The sequence below is a fragment of the Camelus ferus genome, chromosome 3 (assembly GCF_009834535.1).
Source record: "Camelus ferus isolate YT-003-E chromosome 3, BCGSAC_Cfer_1.0, whole genome shotgun sequence".
NCBI classification, from domain to species: domain Eukaryota; kingdom Metazoa; phylum Chordata; class Mammalia; order Artiodactyla; family Camelidae; genus Camelus; species Camelus ferus.
Window position 1 is genome coordinate 98,797,480 of NC_045698.1, and position 17,426 is coordinate 98,814,905.

At 41.8% G+C, this 17,426-nt stretch overlaps 1 protein-coding gene across 21 annotated transcripts in view; it reads left to right on the top strand.

Annotated features, from left to right (window-relative positions):
• LOC102508199 (protocadherin gamma-C4) overlaps positions 1-17,426 on the top strand; it is a 175,705-nt gene that overhangs the window by 93,741 nt on the left and 64,538 nt on the right. The window contains exon 2 of one of the 21 annotated variants that reach the window (XM_032476955.1): positions 376-459. The exons of 17 other annotated variants lie outside the window; for them this stretch is intronic. In XM_032476955.1, coding sequence (XP_032332846.1) covers positions 376-459 — 84 coding nt within the window. Of the gene's footprint in view, positions 1-375; positions 460-2,776; positions 5,451-7,990; positions 10,597-17,426 lie in introns of those variants that run through there. 3 more of the 21 variants (XM_032476965.1, XM_032476969.1, XM_006184350.3) reach the window with 3 other exon arrangements.

Sequence of the window (17,426 nt, forward strand, 5' to 3'; positions counted from 1 at the left end):
GTCACGCTCACTGTCGCGGTAGCCAACAGCATACCCGACGTCCTGGCTGACTTCGGAAGCCTTGAATCTCCCGCCAACCCTGACGACTCAGTCCTCACGTTGTACCTGGTGGTGGCGGTGGCCGCGGTCTCCTGTGTCTTCCTGGCCTTTGTCATCGTGCTGCTGGCTCTCAGGCTGAGGCGCTGGCACACGTCGCGCGTGCTGCAGGCTTCAGGAGGCAGACTGGAGGGCGTACCCGCCTCTCAGTTCGTGGGCGTGGACGGGGTGCGGGCTTTCCTGCAGACCTATTCCCACGAGGTGTCGCTCACCGCGGACTCGCGGAAGAGTCACGTGATCTTCCCGCAGCCCAACTATGCGGACACGCTCATCAGCCAGGAGAGCTGTGGGAAAAGCGAGCCTCTCTTGATAGCTGACGATTCAGCTACCGGTTTAGGCAAATGTGATCCTACCAGTAATCAGGTGAGATTTATTTCCTGCCTCCCAGTTGCTGGTGTCCCTGTATAGGTCTTCTAAGTGACTTTTTTTTCTGAGCCTGTTATAAAACCTGTTTTTTTTGTTTTTTTAGAGGTGGGGCTTATATTCTTAACATATTTAAAGCAAAACGTATGAGTTTCTGTACTTTACCTTTCATCAAATTAACATTTTCTAGAGAGGTTTTGTAAAAGTCATTTTTTTAGTCCTGGTGTTTTGTTTTGTTTTGTTTTAATTTCAAAGGTCCAGTTCAGTTATAGATTGCTTTATTGTAAGTTGATTTTTAGTAATTTTTTTTATCATCAGTGTCTATGGCTATCAGTGTAAACTGGTTATGATTCAAATTAATGATTTACAATTTTTTTATTTCATTTCAACTTCCTATCACCTTAACTGATTTATGATTGTATTCTACCGTTGCTCGCTTTATTTCTAATGTTCATATTTGACACTTGATTCAATAGCATACTTGCTCTAGCTCTGTTTCTTATCCACAGTACATATGTACACACACACACACGTACACTTGCACACGTCTAAGCTTTTCTCTGAGCATGAAACAATTCTGTTTTTATTTTTTGTGGCTGGTAATATGTTTCAATCATGTTGATTATTTCACCTTTGTCTCACTTATTTATCCCATCGAAACAAGATATAGTGACTATCTTTTAAATACTAGACTGTCTTGGGAGAGGAAATGTAGAACACACTTTTTTTGTTAAGTTCTAGACATCTTTTCTGTTTCTACAGTGAAGAAATACTGATATTATTTCCTTTTATTCCTTTACCTGTAATTTAATGTCTGTGTGTGTATTATTGACTTTTTTTTTTAGCGTAGTAAATTCCCTTAGGGAAATAACTTAATGTTGATCCAGTGCGTCTCAAAAAGTTGTTTTCAAATCTGCTAAAAATGCTCACATTTTTCAGATTTATTCATATGGAATAGTTTGTGAATGTAAGAAACAGAGTGGGTATTTAGACTTTCTGAGATTCCTTCTTTATGTCATTTGTAAATTCATTTTTGTATTAACTATAAGTATACTCAATTCTTATATTCAGAACCAACTTGTTATTGAAGCCCTGATAATTACCTACTAACATAAGTGTTATGTGACGCAGTGTCTAGGAAAGTTAAGGAGGGAAAGGAAACTGATTTAGGGCATTTGGTCACAGGAATTATCTCCATAGTCAATTCAGCTCAGCACTTTCACACCACTTTGAGGTATTTGGCCCAAATTACTTGCATATTTATGTTCCCTTTCAAGTTTTCCTTTCTCATTTTGGAATTGACCTTATTATAATTAACTATAAATTGAGTATCTAGTGCTTGGGTGAAAAGAATTTCAACTGTGGGAAAGGGGAGTCCTGCAACAGATGCCTAAATTTGTATTGAAGTCAAGAAACGTGTGAGATTGTTTTGAGCATCTAGGGCTAGAATTTATGCTTGTGGAATTCCAAACTGAGAAAAAAAAGATTTAAGGCATGTTACTTGAACTGAAATTAGATGAATAAAAAGAATATGAGGTGTTTGTTGGAAGAGAGAGGCTGTTCCATATTTTTTTAACATAGTTTGAACTAGTTAGGAGTTGTCAACCATGATCTTAGAGAATAAAAAGGAAAGGTTGGTTTTGACACTTGAGATTAAGAAGGTTATTTTGATTAGAGGTAGCGGGAAAGGTATGTTGAGATGCAACATATGGGGCAGTTAAATAAAAGGATAAAATTAAAACACTTACATTTCATGTCATTAAATGTCTATGGTAACCTACTAGGGTATACTCTATGATTAAAGTGTAAAACACTTAATAATCCTTTTCATAAATGTCATTTATAATTAACAAGGGAAACTGTATGGTATTGGTCATCTTTATCTTGAGTAAAACCCTACCTTTGATCTCGCCTCCAGTTTCCTCTGATGAAAGGAGGAGGAAAATTATATGCATAGCAGATTGAAGATAATACTGGGTGTCACTTCATGGCTGTCACAATTTCCCCATACCACTTGGTGGGGCTATTTTTCCACATGGTCTTTGCTTTAAGTCTGGAGAAAAGACTTTGTTCTTCGAATATGTGTATTGCCTCTGATTAGAAAAAGACAAACTTTTCTCATTACTGAGTTAATGGCTCTTCTATAGGGTTTCATCTCTAGGGATACTTATTTGGTAGTAAACAGTGGAAAACAGATCTGTCCAAAACTCCTAAACTGACTCATTTCCTATACATCAGTACAATATATCTATCGGAATACCGAATCCTATTATTAAAAGGCTTCTGACTGCAGTTTTCTAAATAGACTCCAAGCGCCGCTGTTGGCCAATGCGCTGCCAGAGCTGGAGTCCAATATCTACCCATGTGATTTTCTGCACGGTCACAGAAGCAAGTCGGCAAGGAGAGTAGCGGGAACTCAGGCTCTCTGCTCGGCATATCTGATTACGGGTTACGGACTGGGATGTCTTCAAACTGGGAGCGTTGAGTTTTCTCCGTGGTCGACGTAGACATTTTAAACGCAATTTGTAAATCATCTTCTCTTAACGTCTGAGGCTGTAGCAGAGCAGAGAAGGATGGGAAATAGGGCGGAGCAGAGGAGCAGTACCTGGCGGCGGCGGCGGCAAGTACTCTTTTCTTTCTTGCTGCCTTTGTTACGCGGAGCGCTCTCCGAGCAGATCCGCTACTCTATTCCAGAAGAAATGGCCAGAGGCTCAGTGGTGGGGAATGTCGCTGAGGACCTGGGGTTGCCTGTACGGGATTTATTGACCCGCAACCTCAGAGTTAGCGCAGAGAAACAATACTTTACTGTGAACACGGAGAATGGAAATTTACTTGTGAGTGACAGAATAGATCGGGAGTCACTCTGTCCGCAAAACCCTCAATGTGTCGTGCCTTTAGAGATTGTAGCAGAGAATCCTCTAAATGTTTTTCACATAAACGTGATGATAAAAGATATAAATGACAACCCACCTCATTTCCCCCAAAATAGCATTGTTTTACAAATCAACGAATTTGCAACTCCAGGAACTCGGTTTGGCCTGGAATCAGCTATAGATGCAGATGTAGGGCCTAACTCTCTCCAGACTTACCAGCTCAGCTACAGTGAGCTTTTCTCTCTGATGGTTGAGGATAAGACTGAAGGCAAGAATGTCCCAGAATTAGTGTTGGAGAAGCCGCTGGACCGGGAACAACAGAGCTCCCATCTTCTGGTCCTGACAGCAGTGGACGGGGGTGATCCCATCCAAACTGGCACCACTCAAATCAGGATCAAGGTCACTGATGCCAATGATAACCCCCCAGTGTTCAGTCAAGATGTGTACAAAGTTAGCCTGCGTGAGAACTCGCCCCCAGGCACCTCTGTTCTAAAGGTGAAAGCCACCGACCAAGACGAGGGCATAAATTCAGAGATAACCTACTCCTTCAAAACACCGCGAGATATTGGAAAAATGCTTGTGCTAGATCATAAAAGTGGAGAAATTAAATCCAAAGACCCTATAGACTTTGAAATCAGTAGCAGTTATACCATAAGCATAGAGGCCAAGGACGGCGGAGGCATGGCCACCGAGTGTAAAATTATACTGGAAATTTTAGATGAGAACGACAGTGCCCCAGAGGTGATTTTCACATCGGTGTCTAGTTCCATAACTGAGGATGCCAAACCTGGAACCGTGATCGCTCTGTTCAAAACACATGATAAAGATTCGGGAGAAAACGGTGAGGTCACATGTCTCATAAAAGAAATAGTTCCTTTTAGAATTGAATCTTCCGCCAATAATTACTACAAGCTTGTAACAGATGGAGCCTTGGACCGGGAGCAGATCCCGGAGTACAATGTCACCATCACAGCCACTGACAGAGGCAAGCCCTCTCTCTCATCCAGCAGAAGCGTCACCCTGCACATCAGCGACGTCAACGACAACGCTCCGGTTTTCCACCAGGCCTCCTATGTCGTCCACGTGGCAGAAAACAACCCGCCTGGCGCCTCCATCGCCCAAGTCAGCGCCTCAGATCCCGACCTGGGGCCCAACGGCCACGTCTCCTACTCCATCGTGGCCAGCGACCTGGAGCCGCGCGCGCTGTCGTCCTACGTGTCCGTGAGCGCGCAGAGCGGCGTGCTGTTCGCGCAGCGCGCCTTCGACCACGAGCAGCTGCGCGCCTTCGAGCTGACGCTGCAGGCCCGCGACCACGGCTCGCCCGCGCTCAGCGCCAACGTGAGCCTGCGCGTGCTGGTGGGCGACCGCAACGACAACGCGCCGCGGGTGCTGTACCCGGCGCTGGGGCCCGACGGCTCTGCGCTCTTCGACACGGTGCCGCGCGCCGCGCAGCCCGGCTACCTGGTCACCAAGGTGGTGGCGGTGGACGCCGACTCTGGGCACAACGCCTGGCTGTCCTACCACGTGCTGCAGGCCAGCGAGCCCGGGCTCTTCAGCCTGGGGCTGCGCACGGGCGAGGTGCGCACGGCGCGGGCCTTGGGCGACAGGGACGCGGCCCGCCAGCGCCTGCTGGTCGCAGTGCGCGATGGGGGACAGCCGCCCCTCTCGGCCACCGCCACGCTGCTCCTGGTGTTCGCGGACAGCCTGCAGGAGGCTCTGCCTGACCTCAGTGACCGCCCAGAGCCCTCTGACCCCCAAGATGAGCTGCAATTCTACCTGGTAGTGGCCTTGGCCTTGATCTCCGTGCTCTTCCTCTTGGTAGTGATTCTGGCCATTGCCCTGCGCCTGCGACGCTCCTCTAGTCTGGCCACCTGGGGCTGCTTTCAGCCTAGTCTCTGTTCTAAGACTGGACCAGAGGGGTTTTCCAACTACAACGAGGGAACTTTGCCTTATTCGTACAATCTGTACGTGGCCAATTCTCGGGAAACAGGGTTTAATATTCTCACCATGACGCCAGAAATGGTCCCTCCAGAAGATCTTTCCAATGAAGCTCCTTTGGGAGTAAGTGTCACTGAGGAGAATAACAAGTTGAACTCTAACTCTGTTGCTTCTACTCACGTGAGTTTCAGCCTTTCATCTGCATATGGGTTTGGTTTAATTCCTAATATTTAGGAAAGGAAATCTTAAACAGATTATACCTACTGTCAGTTCAAGTTTTTGCCCACTTTCAATATTTTCTGTTCCTTTCTGTGTGGGTCAGTAACTTCATTATTAGCTGTCAAGTATTTTAAGTATTTTGACAATTTCACCTGAGTTATTCTTTACCCCCCCCCACACAATAAAATCTCTCTTACTGTGAGAAGTAGATATTATGATGCTGCTGCCACTCCATTATTTTTTTAATTGCATTATAGTCAGTTTACAATGTTGTGTCAATTTCTGGTGTACAGCACAATTTTCCGGTCATACATGAATATACATATATTTGTTTTCATATTTTTCACCATAAGCTACTACAAGATCTTGAATATATTTCCCTGTGGTATACAGTATAAACTTGTTTATCTATTGTATATATACCTCTCAGTATCTACCAATGTCAAACTCCTAGTCTGTCCCTTCCCACCTCCCTACCCCCGGGCAACCACAAGTTTGTATTCTATGTCTGTGAGTCTGTTTCTGTTTCATATTCAAGTTCATTTGTCTTGGTTTTTTTTTTTTTTTTTAGATTCCATGTATGAATGATATCACATGGTATTTTTCTTTCTCTTTCTGGCTTACTTCACTTAGAATGACATTCTCTAGGAACAGCCATGTTGCTGCAAATGGCATTATTTCATTCTTTTTATGGCTGAGTAGTATTCCATTGTATAAATATACCACCTCTTCTTTATCCAGTCATCTGTCGATGGACATTTAGGTTGTTTCCATGTCTTGACAATTGTAAATAGTGCTGCTATAAACACTGGGGTGCAGGTGTCTTTTTGAATTAGAGTTCCTTCTGAATACATGCCCAGGAGTGGGATTGCTGGGTCATATGGTAAGTCTATTTTTGGTGTTTTGAGGAATCTCCATAGTGTTTTCCACAGTGGCTGCACCAAATTGCCTTCCCACCAGCAGTGTAGGAGGGTTTCCTTTTCTCCATACCCTCTCCAGCATTTATCATTTGTGGACTTTTGAATGATGGCCATTCTGACTGGTGTGAGGTGATACCTCATTGTAGTTTTGATTTGCATTTCTGTGATAATTAGTGATATTGAGCATTTTTTCGTGTGTGTCATTCATATGTCTTCATTGGAGAATTGCTTGTTTAGGTCTTCTGCCCATTTTGGATTGGGTTGTTTGTCTTTTTCTTATTAAGTCATATGAGCTATTTATATATTCTGGAGATCAAGCCTTTGTCAGTTTCATCTTTTGCAAATATTTTTCCCATTCTGTAGATTGCCGTTTTGTTTTGCTTATGGTTTCCTTTGCTATGCTCCAGTATTTCTAATAGGAGCATAATTTTTTCCTGTAAGTGTTTCTCTTTTTCAGAACATCAGTATCTTGGTATATAAGACTTTCTTTGCTCTATCAACTACAAAGTGAGAGGGAAATGCATGAAAAAAAAAGGCTTTAAAATTAAGTAATGATTTGATAATATTTAGGTATATCTGCTAGGGATTCTTTTGCATCCCATTGAACAAGTCAGTTATATGCCCTGCCTTTTCTCAGAGCTACTTATAGATTTCATCCCACAGTTAAATGTATTATTTCATGGCATGCCTGCCAAACATGCTTATCCTCAGAATCTAAGTATGTACATTCATGAAAGCACAATAGTGAGAATTTTTCCTATATTTTGATGGGTTTTCAAGTGTATTACCAGTAAATCTCAGTAACTGGAATTACATTTGTTACCCAGAAAAAGGTAAGTTAGTAATACTCTTTGGGTTTTTTATTTTCCTAAACATTCTTTTGAAATGTAATATGTTAGTATACTACTTCCGTTATTTCCAGTTAAATGCTAGTTGTTCTAAAAAATCTTAATTTTGTTCTAAAAATATTACTGTGTCTTCTTCACTTGACTTCCTGTTGAGTGTGATTCTGATAATGCGTACAATCACGTTTCTTAATTTTAGGTTTCCATATAATTGTGAAAAATTTATTTTTAAATAGTAAGTGTCAACAGCTTGTTAAGGTAGTTCTTTCATTTAGGCAAGACTCTATCAAAAATTTGCCCTAGATTTTAGCTGGGTAAGAAATTCTAAATTACTCTATTATACAGTGTCTTAAAACATGAAACTTCTAAGGAGATTCCCATAATAAGTGCCTTTGTGCTGTGGAGTGATATCAAAGTAAGTGCTCTAAAATAATAAGGTTAAATTTACTGTTTAGAGAAACTTCAAATTCATTTAAAACCTCGTTGGAAAAAGAGAATATGCCTCCAGCTACAGAAAATAATCTCAAAGTAGCTCTGTATGAAAAATTTAGGGAAATAAAAAGAAGCTCACTGAAATTTCAAGTAAAATGAATACTGTAGTTTTAGTTGGCTCCATCCCTATTTGAAGAACAGTAGGTGGAGCTATTTAAGGTCTTAAAACCAAAATCCTTCCCCGGAGTTAAAGATTGTGCAGTAATTGGTTAGGACTCTGAGCGCCGCTGTTCACCAATCAGGGAGAGAAAAGCAGAGTGATCTCGCTAGCCCTGCACGCTCCTGAAGCACAAAGCACAGATAGAAACTAACCATCTTCCGGACTAAGGGGCTCTGGTCTCCCAACTGTCGGATTTTAAGGACGGAAGAGCTAATCCTGACTTAGGTGGTCAAGGGAAGAATTGGAAGTAATCCTTGAGGAAACTGACAATGATTCTTGCGCTACTACACCGGGACTGCACAAAACTGGTCATGCTGGGAGTTCTCCTGGGGACTCTGTGGGAAACTGGATGCACCCAAATCCACTATTCAGTTCCCGAGGAACTGGAGGAAGGCTCTAAGGTGGGTAACATCGCTAAGGATCTGGGGTTGGAGCCCCAGGAACTGGAGGAGCGCGGAGTCCGCATCGTCTCCAGAGGTAGGACACTTTTCGCTCTGAATCCGCGAAGCGGCAGCTTGATCACCGCGGGTAGGTTAGACCGGGAGGAGCTCTGTATGGGATCCCTCAAGTGTCAACTAAATCTGGAGATTCTGATGGAGGATACCGTGAAAATATACGGTGTAGTGGTAGAAGTGAGGGATATTAATGATAATGCCCCCTATTTCCAGGAGGGTGAATTAGAAATAAAAATGAGTGAAAATGCAGCCACTGGGATGCGATTCCCCCTTCCGCACGCTTGGGATCCGGATATAGGGAAGAATTCACTCCAGAGCTACAAGCTCAGTAGTAATACTCACTTCTCCTTGGACGTGCAAAGCGGAGCGGATGGTAACAAGTACCCGGAACTGGTGCTGGAGCACTCCCTGGACCGCGAGGAAAAAGCTGTTCACCACCTGGTTCTCACGGCCTCTGACGCTGGCGACCCAGTCCGCACTGGCACCGCGCGCATCCGTGTGATGGTCGTTGATGCGAACGACAACGCACCAGTGTTTGCTCAGTCTGAGTATCGTGTGAGCGTTCCGGAGAACGTGGAGGTGGGGACTAAGCTGCTTCTGGTAAACGCCACCGACGCTGACGAAGGAGCCAATGCGGAAGTGATGTATTCCTTCCGGTATGTGGACAATAAAGCGGCTCAAGTTTTCAAGCTAGATTGTCATTTAGGGACAATTTCAACAATAGGGGAGCTGAATCACGAGGAATCTGGATTCTATGAGATGGAAGTGCAAGCAATGGATAACGCAGGATATTCTGCACGAGCCAAAGTCCTGATCACAGTTTTGGACGTGAATGATAACGCCCCTGAAGTAGTAGTCACCTCTGTCTCCAATTCCATTCCGGAAAACTCTCCCAGAGGGACGTTAATTGCCCTTTTAAATGTAAATGACCAAGACTCTGGCGAAAATGGACAAGTGATCTGTTTCATCCAAGGGAATCTGCCCTTTAAATTAGAAAAGTCTTATGGAAGTTACTATAGTTTAGTGACAGACACACTCCTAGACCGAGAACTGGTTCCTAGCTACAACATCACGGTGACTGCCAGTGACCTAGGAAGTCCACCTCTGTCCACGGAAACTCACATCTTCCTGAACGTGGCAGACACCAACGACAACCCTCCTGCCTTCTCTCATGCCTCATACTCCGCCTATATCCTAGAGAACAACCCCAGAGGAGCTTCCATCATCTCTGTGACCGCCTATGACCCTGACTATGGAAAGAATGCCCAGGTCACTTATTCCCTGGCAGAGGGCACCCTCCGGGAAGCTCCTCTGTCCTCCTACGTCTCCATCAACTCCAACACTGGTGTCCTGTATGCACTGTGCTCCTTTGACTATGAACAATTCCGAGACTTGCAGCTACAAGTGATGGCACATGACAGCGGGGACCCTCCACTCAGCAGCAACGTATCGCTGAGACTATTTGTGCTAGACCAGAACGACAACGTACCTGAGATCCTGTACCCTGCTGTCCCCACAGATGGCTCCACAGGCGTGGAGTTAGCACCCCGCTCCGCAGAGCCTGGCTACCTGGTGACCAAGGTGGTGGCGGTGGACAGAGACTCAGGACAGAACGCCTGGCTGTCCTACCGCCTGCTCAAGGCCAGCGAGCCAGGGCTCTTCGCGGTGGGGCTGCACACGGGCGAGGTGCGCACAGCGCGGGCCCTGCTGGACAGAGATGCGCTCAAGCAGAGCTTGGTGGTGGCGGTCCAGGACCATGGGCAGCCCCCTCTCTCGGCCACCGTCACGCTCACGGTGGCCGTGGCTGACAGCATCCCAGATGTCCTGGCCGACCTGGGCAGCCTGGAAGTCCCGCGGGACTCTGATGCTTCAGATCTCACACTGTACCTCGTGGTGGCGGTGGCTGCGGTCTCTTGTGTCTTCCTGGCCTTTGTCATCGTGCTGCTGGCTCTCAGGCTGAGGCGCTGGCACACGTCGCGCGTGCTGCAGGCTTCAGGAGGCAGACTGGAGGGCGTACCCGCCTCTCAGTTCGTGGGCGTGGACGGGGTGCGGGCTTTCCTGCAGACCTATTCCCACGAGGTGTCGCTCACCGCGGACTCGCGGAAGAGTCACATAATCTTCCCGCAGCCCAACTATGCGGACACGCTCATCAGCCAGGAGAGCTGTGAGAAAAGCGAGCCTCTCTTGCTGTCAGGCGATTCGGTGTTTTCTAAAGATAATCATGCATTAATTCAGGTGAGTTTATATAAAATATTCTCCTCTGAGCAAAATATCTTTTATTATAAGTAAGTAACATAAATTCGGAATTTATAAAGCAGACACCAATACATTTATATAAATATGGCAGGCACCAGTGACAACCGGGCCGCCTTCCCTCAGCCCTCTTTTCAGGTCTTCCTTCATGCCTTGTTTATAACAGTTTTTAAAATATATTTGTATATGGCATATATAAATTTTTATATCCAGTTTGTAAAGTACTTGTTAAAACTCTATAATTTTTCTAATTTAATTTACAACTCTACAACTCTTCCTGTTTTTGATTGCTTTTATTTCCTATTGGCCATGCAACAGTTTTATGTTGAACATCTCGTGCCAATTTATCTGTCAAGAATACAAATTCTTCTAGAGGGGATAAGTCTAATTCAATGAAAAGTATTCGATGATATTTTAAATAAACTTTCATAAATAGAGCAACTTCTAACTACACATGATATTGCTAACAAAATCACAAATTGCATTTAGTTTCTTTTAAAGTGTGGTACTTCTTTCTGGTCATTAGGGATGCATACATTATACTTTGTCAGTGTCCTAAGTCATTTCATGGTTTCATATCATTCATGAACTTCCAAATATTGAGAATTTATTTCTTACACTTTTAAAAGTTTCTCACTGAAATATGCAGTGTAAGTGTTGTCATGAGGAAAAATGGAAGAAGTTGTTTATTTTTCATCCCCATCATAGAGTTCAGGAATACCATGTCTAAAGGTAATTTCCAGGTTAAATATTTCTTTCGCCCATTTTACCCACACTGATGATTTTAATGGTGACTTTGTGGGATATTCAGAGTTAACAAATTGTGTTTTGAGTGCATTTTGATACTGTGGTAAATTTGTAGGAATTCTCTCTTATGTAAAATTTCCCATAATTCTCACAGTGGAAAATTTTCTGGAAAGTGCATAGATTCTGTTTCCTGAGAACCTTATGCTTATTGTAGAATGTCGAACAGAAATCAAATGCTAAAATATATTATTCCTGGAAAAGCATTGCTGGAACCTGTAAGAAGCCTGGTTTCTTTTGGTGAATTCTGTGAAGGGGTAGGAAACCATAATATCCTGATTATTTTCTCCTGATTTGTTTTCTATCTATTTTCAAAATACGGTAGTTAATTAAAATCTAGACTTATAAAAGAGATTGAAAACCATTTGGAGAATGAAAGATAATCAAATGGCCCTAAAATGAAAGAGTTGCTGCTACTGAGATTCACGTCACTTTATGTTTCTTGACAACCAAGACCAAAAAGGGAAATACAGTATGGTTCTACTTGTCTAGTTTTTTTAAAGGAAGTTTTTGACCTTATCTAAAATGGCAAACTTTGTATCGACATTGAGTTCCAAATGGAATTTACTAAGTAGAGGTTCCTAAATAATATCAAGAAGAATAGAGGGCAATGTAGTTTCTGGGGTTTTTTGTGAAAGCTATCAAAATGTTTATCACATGGCCAGTTTTCATATGACGGTCGATTCAAAATGAAAGATGTAACACACAGCAGAAATTATTTGGGAAGCTAAACTAGTATGGTCCAATTATGCTGGTTTCTGTTCACGTAACTCAGTTTAGGGGCAAATCGTCAAGAGCTGGGGCAATGAATAGTGATGACCCTTAGGCTGTATCTCAAATACCAGTGAGCTCAACTATGCTTCCAGTATGAGCTAAATAGGCTTCAGTAAATAGTTGCTGAGTGAATGAATGAACAAATGTACATGCTCTGGGGATTACCTAATATCCATATTCTAAGATGTAGTATGATAGGGAAACAGCAGCTTTGTAATGAGGTAACTCCTAACCATGTGACTTTGACGTTATTTAATCTCTTTCAGCTTCAGCAAAATAGAGATTGTAATGTGTAATTCGAAAGACTGGGGTGAAGACTACTGATAACATATAAACCATCTAGTTCATAATATGTACGTAATTAACAGTAGCCTTTTTTTTTTTGAGATTGTTGATAGAAAAAGGAGTCATGCTTTCCATATCACTACACTTGACATTCTGTTGGGAAAAGTAATAATGATTTGTGTGCTTCTCCAGGAGGTACAAGAGGCAGAGGTAAAACTGTTCTAAAGTTTTTATGAAAGCCAATATAGAAATCTTAAGTGCTTAGGCACATTCTTGATTGAGAAGTCCTTGTTTGGGGTCATGATAGATGGGGGAAGATTTATTTTTAATAAGACAATTTTATGAGTGTTAATTTTTCTCTGCCTGAACCATGGTGTAACTTAAACAAGGATCCCATGAAACTTCTTATTTAAGGGCCAATTTACTCCAGTAAAACTGCTAGGATGATTTAAATGGAAAATGGATCACCAAAACCTGAAAGCTGGAGTAATTTTGCTTGGGCCACATGAGAATTTAAGCTAATAGCTGTACAAAATATCAATCTTAACTTTAGGATATTGGTTGATAACTTAGGATTGATAATTAGGATATTTGTTGATTGCTTTTGTAGAGTACTTGGCAATGGGTTTGGATGTTGATATTTCTTCTGGTTCTAGTAATGAAATTATGTCAGGGGCTTTGCTTATCTTCCTTTTTCTGTGGAAGAGGAAGGAACTCACTTTATCTAGTAAGTTAATCAAGATGTTAAGCTAAAATTGGAATGTAATTTATTAGTAGACATTCTTCCTTGACTTCCATTCTTTTTTTAAATATATATATATATGTTTATCTATCTATCTATCTATATATATATATCTACTTGTTTATTTATTTAGGTTAGGGAGGTAATTAGATATATTTATTTAACGGCCTTACTGGGAATTGAACCCAGGACCTCATGCGTGCCAAGCATGCACTCTACCACTGAGCTGTACCCTCTGCACCACTTCATTCTATGAGAGCTGTTATGCTACTTGAAGCAGCAATGGCCTAGGATGCTTGCTGAGTCTGTATAGCTTGTTGCAACTACTCAACCCATGGAATATTTTAAACTGAGCTAGAAGGCTAATGATGAATGAGCGGATTGTATCACAATTTTTCAGTTATGTATAACAGAATATCGCTGTGATCATGAATTGAATAGTTTTCTGGTGAAAAATCTGATTTTTTCTCATGCAGGATATCAAGTTCAAAAAAGCAAACACCTTCATATTAACTATGTGCCACTCTTTGTATATCAATTATATTTCGATAAAGCTATTTTTTAAAATTTTAAGCAAACGCATAGTTGGGAAGGGATGTTGATCAAACTAATGACTGTATATATTAAGGAAAGAGAAAGATTTACTCTCTAATGTTACACTTGGAGTTCATTTTTAGGAAACCATACCTAATGCAAAGTTACCAATAACAGAGCATACTCTTTGGGACACACTCTTAAAGCACTGATAGGAAAAGAGCCTATGGCAAAGGTAATTGAAAAAAAATCTTTGAGAGAGGATATGTTTTCTGTATACCAAATTGGAAGAGCTCTGGTTCAGGAAAATGTGATGAAACTGCCATCAGATGGACCATAGAGTCAGATGAAATTATTGACCTGTGTATAAAAGGGATCAGTACCTCCACAATTTCTCTTAGAGAAGCCATAAAAAGACCTACAATGTTTAATATCATTAAGGACAAGTGTAATTTCATAGTTCATCTTTAAGTCTCTGAAGAATTTTATACAGTGGTATATTATATACCTTCTAGATACTCAGTTAACAGGCTTGCATTCAATGATTAAAAAATAATGTCTCAGGGGCAAAAAATCATAGTGCAAAATCCATTTTACTTGTGCTTTTTCTCTACATCAAACTCCTAATAAGAGCCAACTCTCTGATCTATCTATACAAAGCTAGGTAGCTGGAGATTTATCAAATTTTTAAAGCAGATGCTACAATCTGCAAGGTTTCTGTATTGTGAAACCTCCTAGAAGCTTTTAAACATTTGTAGCTAAAGATCCAGCCAGTAGTTCATCCTGAGACTGTGTATATGAGAAAAGTAAATCCTTGCCCCCACCACCACCAAAAAAGTAAATAAAAAGAGGGACTCAAACTAAAAATACTCTTAAGAGTCAAGAAGAAGTAAAAAGAAGTCATCACTTTGACTTCATATGCTGGAGTCACTGAGGATATACATTTCCAAGAATATTTAATTGCCTGAAAAAGACTGTACTGCTGCCTTTCAGCTTGGAGGTTCCAATAAGAAACATCTCTCTCTTTGCTCTCAACTCTTCGGAACCTCAGCCTCTAGTTTCTTCAGATTGCAGCGCTTGAGTAGGGACTCAGAGCACTGCTATCAGCCCGTGTGGAAACAGAGATCCCATAAGCTTTCCACTGGGTGACTTTCCTAACTGGACCTTGCCAAAGACGTGGAGCCAGGAGTCCGGGACTTACTGCCTCAGAAGCTGTGGGTTAATGTGGAAAAAAATATCTCGCTCCAAGTGAAGAAAGTGGGGACTTACTTGTGAGTAACAGGATGGACCTGGAGCAGATATGTTCACATACTATATTTTGTATCATACGTTTAGAAACAGTAGTTGAAAATACTTTAAATGTCTTGCATAGTAATACAGATATTCAAGATGTAAATGATAATACCCCTAAGTTCAGCAGGAGTACTACTGAGTTAAATATCTGAGTTGACCCAGCTTGGAGCAAGATTTGCAATAGTTCCTGCAAAATATCCTGAAGTTGGAAACAATTCCTTTGCAAAATTACCACCTGAGCAGAAACCATATTTGTCTTTGAAGTAAATGAAGCCAACAGCGGAAACAAATAGGTTGAACTCATGTTAGAGAAGCCACTATAATGGGAAAAGCAAAGCTCGAATCACTTAGTCCTGAGGGCCTTGGATGGCAAGGCGCGCTAGAAGCAGAACTGCTGAGACCCCAACCCTGGTGGTCAACGTCAACCATAGCCTCCCACCCCCAGTGTCAGCCAGCATGTGTACAGGGTCAGCCTTCAAGAAGATATGCCCCTGGGCACCTCCATGGTGAGGGTGAGGGCCACTGACCTGGACAAGAGTGTCAAAGTGGAGATCAAGTATGCCTTTGCAGCCCACAGTATCAGTATCCAGTCCGGCCTTGATCACAGTAGTGGAGAAAATGAAAACTTTAATTACATCAGAATATGAAGGGATGTAAAAGTGTTCCACGGTTTGGAAGGAAGGAATGGAGGCAGAGGGAAATGGTTTCTGAGTGTAGTTAAGACCAAAATTCTAGATGATAATGACAGAGTCCCAGAGGTGATTTTTACTTTTATTTCCATAAAAATTCCTGAAGATTCTGTACCTCAGATAATAATTGCTCTGTTTAAAACACAGGATCCAGATTCACTAGAAAACAGGGGAGGTCACATGTTTGGTACAAGAAAATGCATCTTTCAGAATTGAGTTTTCCATCAGTAATTACTACAAGCTTGTGATAGATTGGGCCCTAGAATGGAAGCAAACCCCAGAGTACAATGTCGCAATCATGGCTGCTGATAGGAGGAAGCCACCTTTCTCCTCCAGAAGCATCACGCAACACAGAGGCAATGTCCGCAAGGGCCAGTTTTCTGCCAAGCCTCCTACATGGTCCACATGCATGAGAACAACCCTCCTGGAACCTCCACTGCCCAAGCCTGCACTGCAGATCCCAATCTGGGACCCAATGGCCATATCTCCTACTCCGTTGTGGCCAATTCAAATACTTTAAATGAATCTGAGCTAGCACAGAGCGCTGGATAAGGACTGTTCCTTGTAATCAGGTGATTTTACAAATGGATCCCAATACTGTTAGCATAGAATTTCACTGAACTTGCAGTTTGCAAACACTTCAAAAATCATATGTATAATAACATCTGCATAGAAAATTCCCCATTATATATCATTGTCATTTTTGGAAGCTTGCACTCTAAAATATAACAGCAACAATCACAAAAAAAAAATAGGAAAAGAAAACAGTTACCTTTGGAAACTGAAATTAGGTAAAATGGATAATACGGAATCTGAAAAGAGTGGAAGGAGAATTACTGGTAAGCCAAGAGAAAGAGAATATTAGGAGGAAGATGCATTAGAGTGTGTCTAATTGGTTAGTCACAGTAGGTTCCTTGTTGGCATGGATTTTGCTGTCTAAGATGTTAATTTTATTATGAGTTCTACTTGGCTGTTGGTCTCTAAAAGGAATTCAGCAAATCAGATAATTTGGCATCTTCATCCTGGATTCTGATGCTCACCTGAAAAGTTTGCTAAAGCTTGGAAACCAAGAAAAGGCAAGCATCTAAACAAATATGTGTCATTTGCATATACTGGCTTTATCTAATTTAATACTTCTCTAGCAGTATATGGGGGGGGGCAGTGAATATTCCTGGTGAACAAAGCGCACTTATTTGACTGCTGTGATGCTTATTTACCTTATTTAAAATAGATTTTTGCATGTGGTATGAGGTAGAAATTCATTGAGGTAGGGGTCAAGATTCTTTTCTCCCATATGGATGAATGCTTAGTTTTTCCAGCATCATTTGTCAAAAAGATTTTCCTTTTCCTATTGAATTGCTTTGGCCCCTGTTGAAAATCATATGATCTATATATGTGGGTCTATTTCTAGACTGTCCATGATATGCCATTGATCTCTCTATCTCTTTGCCAATACCACTCTGTCTTGATTATTGAGTCTTGAAGCCACGTAAGTCTTCCAAGTATTTTCTTCTTTTTCAACACTGTTTCGACTATTTTTAGTCCTTTGCCTATCCAAATAAATTAAAACCATCTTGTCACTTTCCAGAGGGGGAAAGCCTGCAGGGATTTTGAATGCGGTTGACTGCCTTGCATCTAAAAATCTACTGGGGGAGGGGTCATCTTAACAATATTGACACTTCCAATCCGTG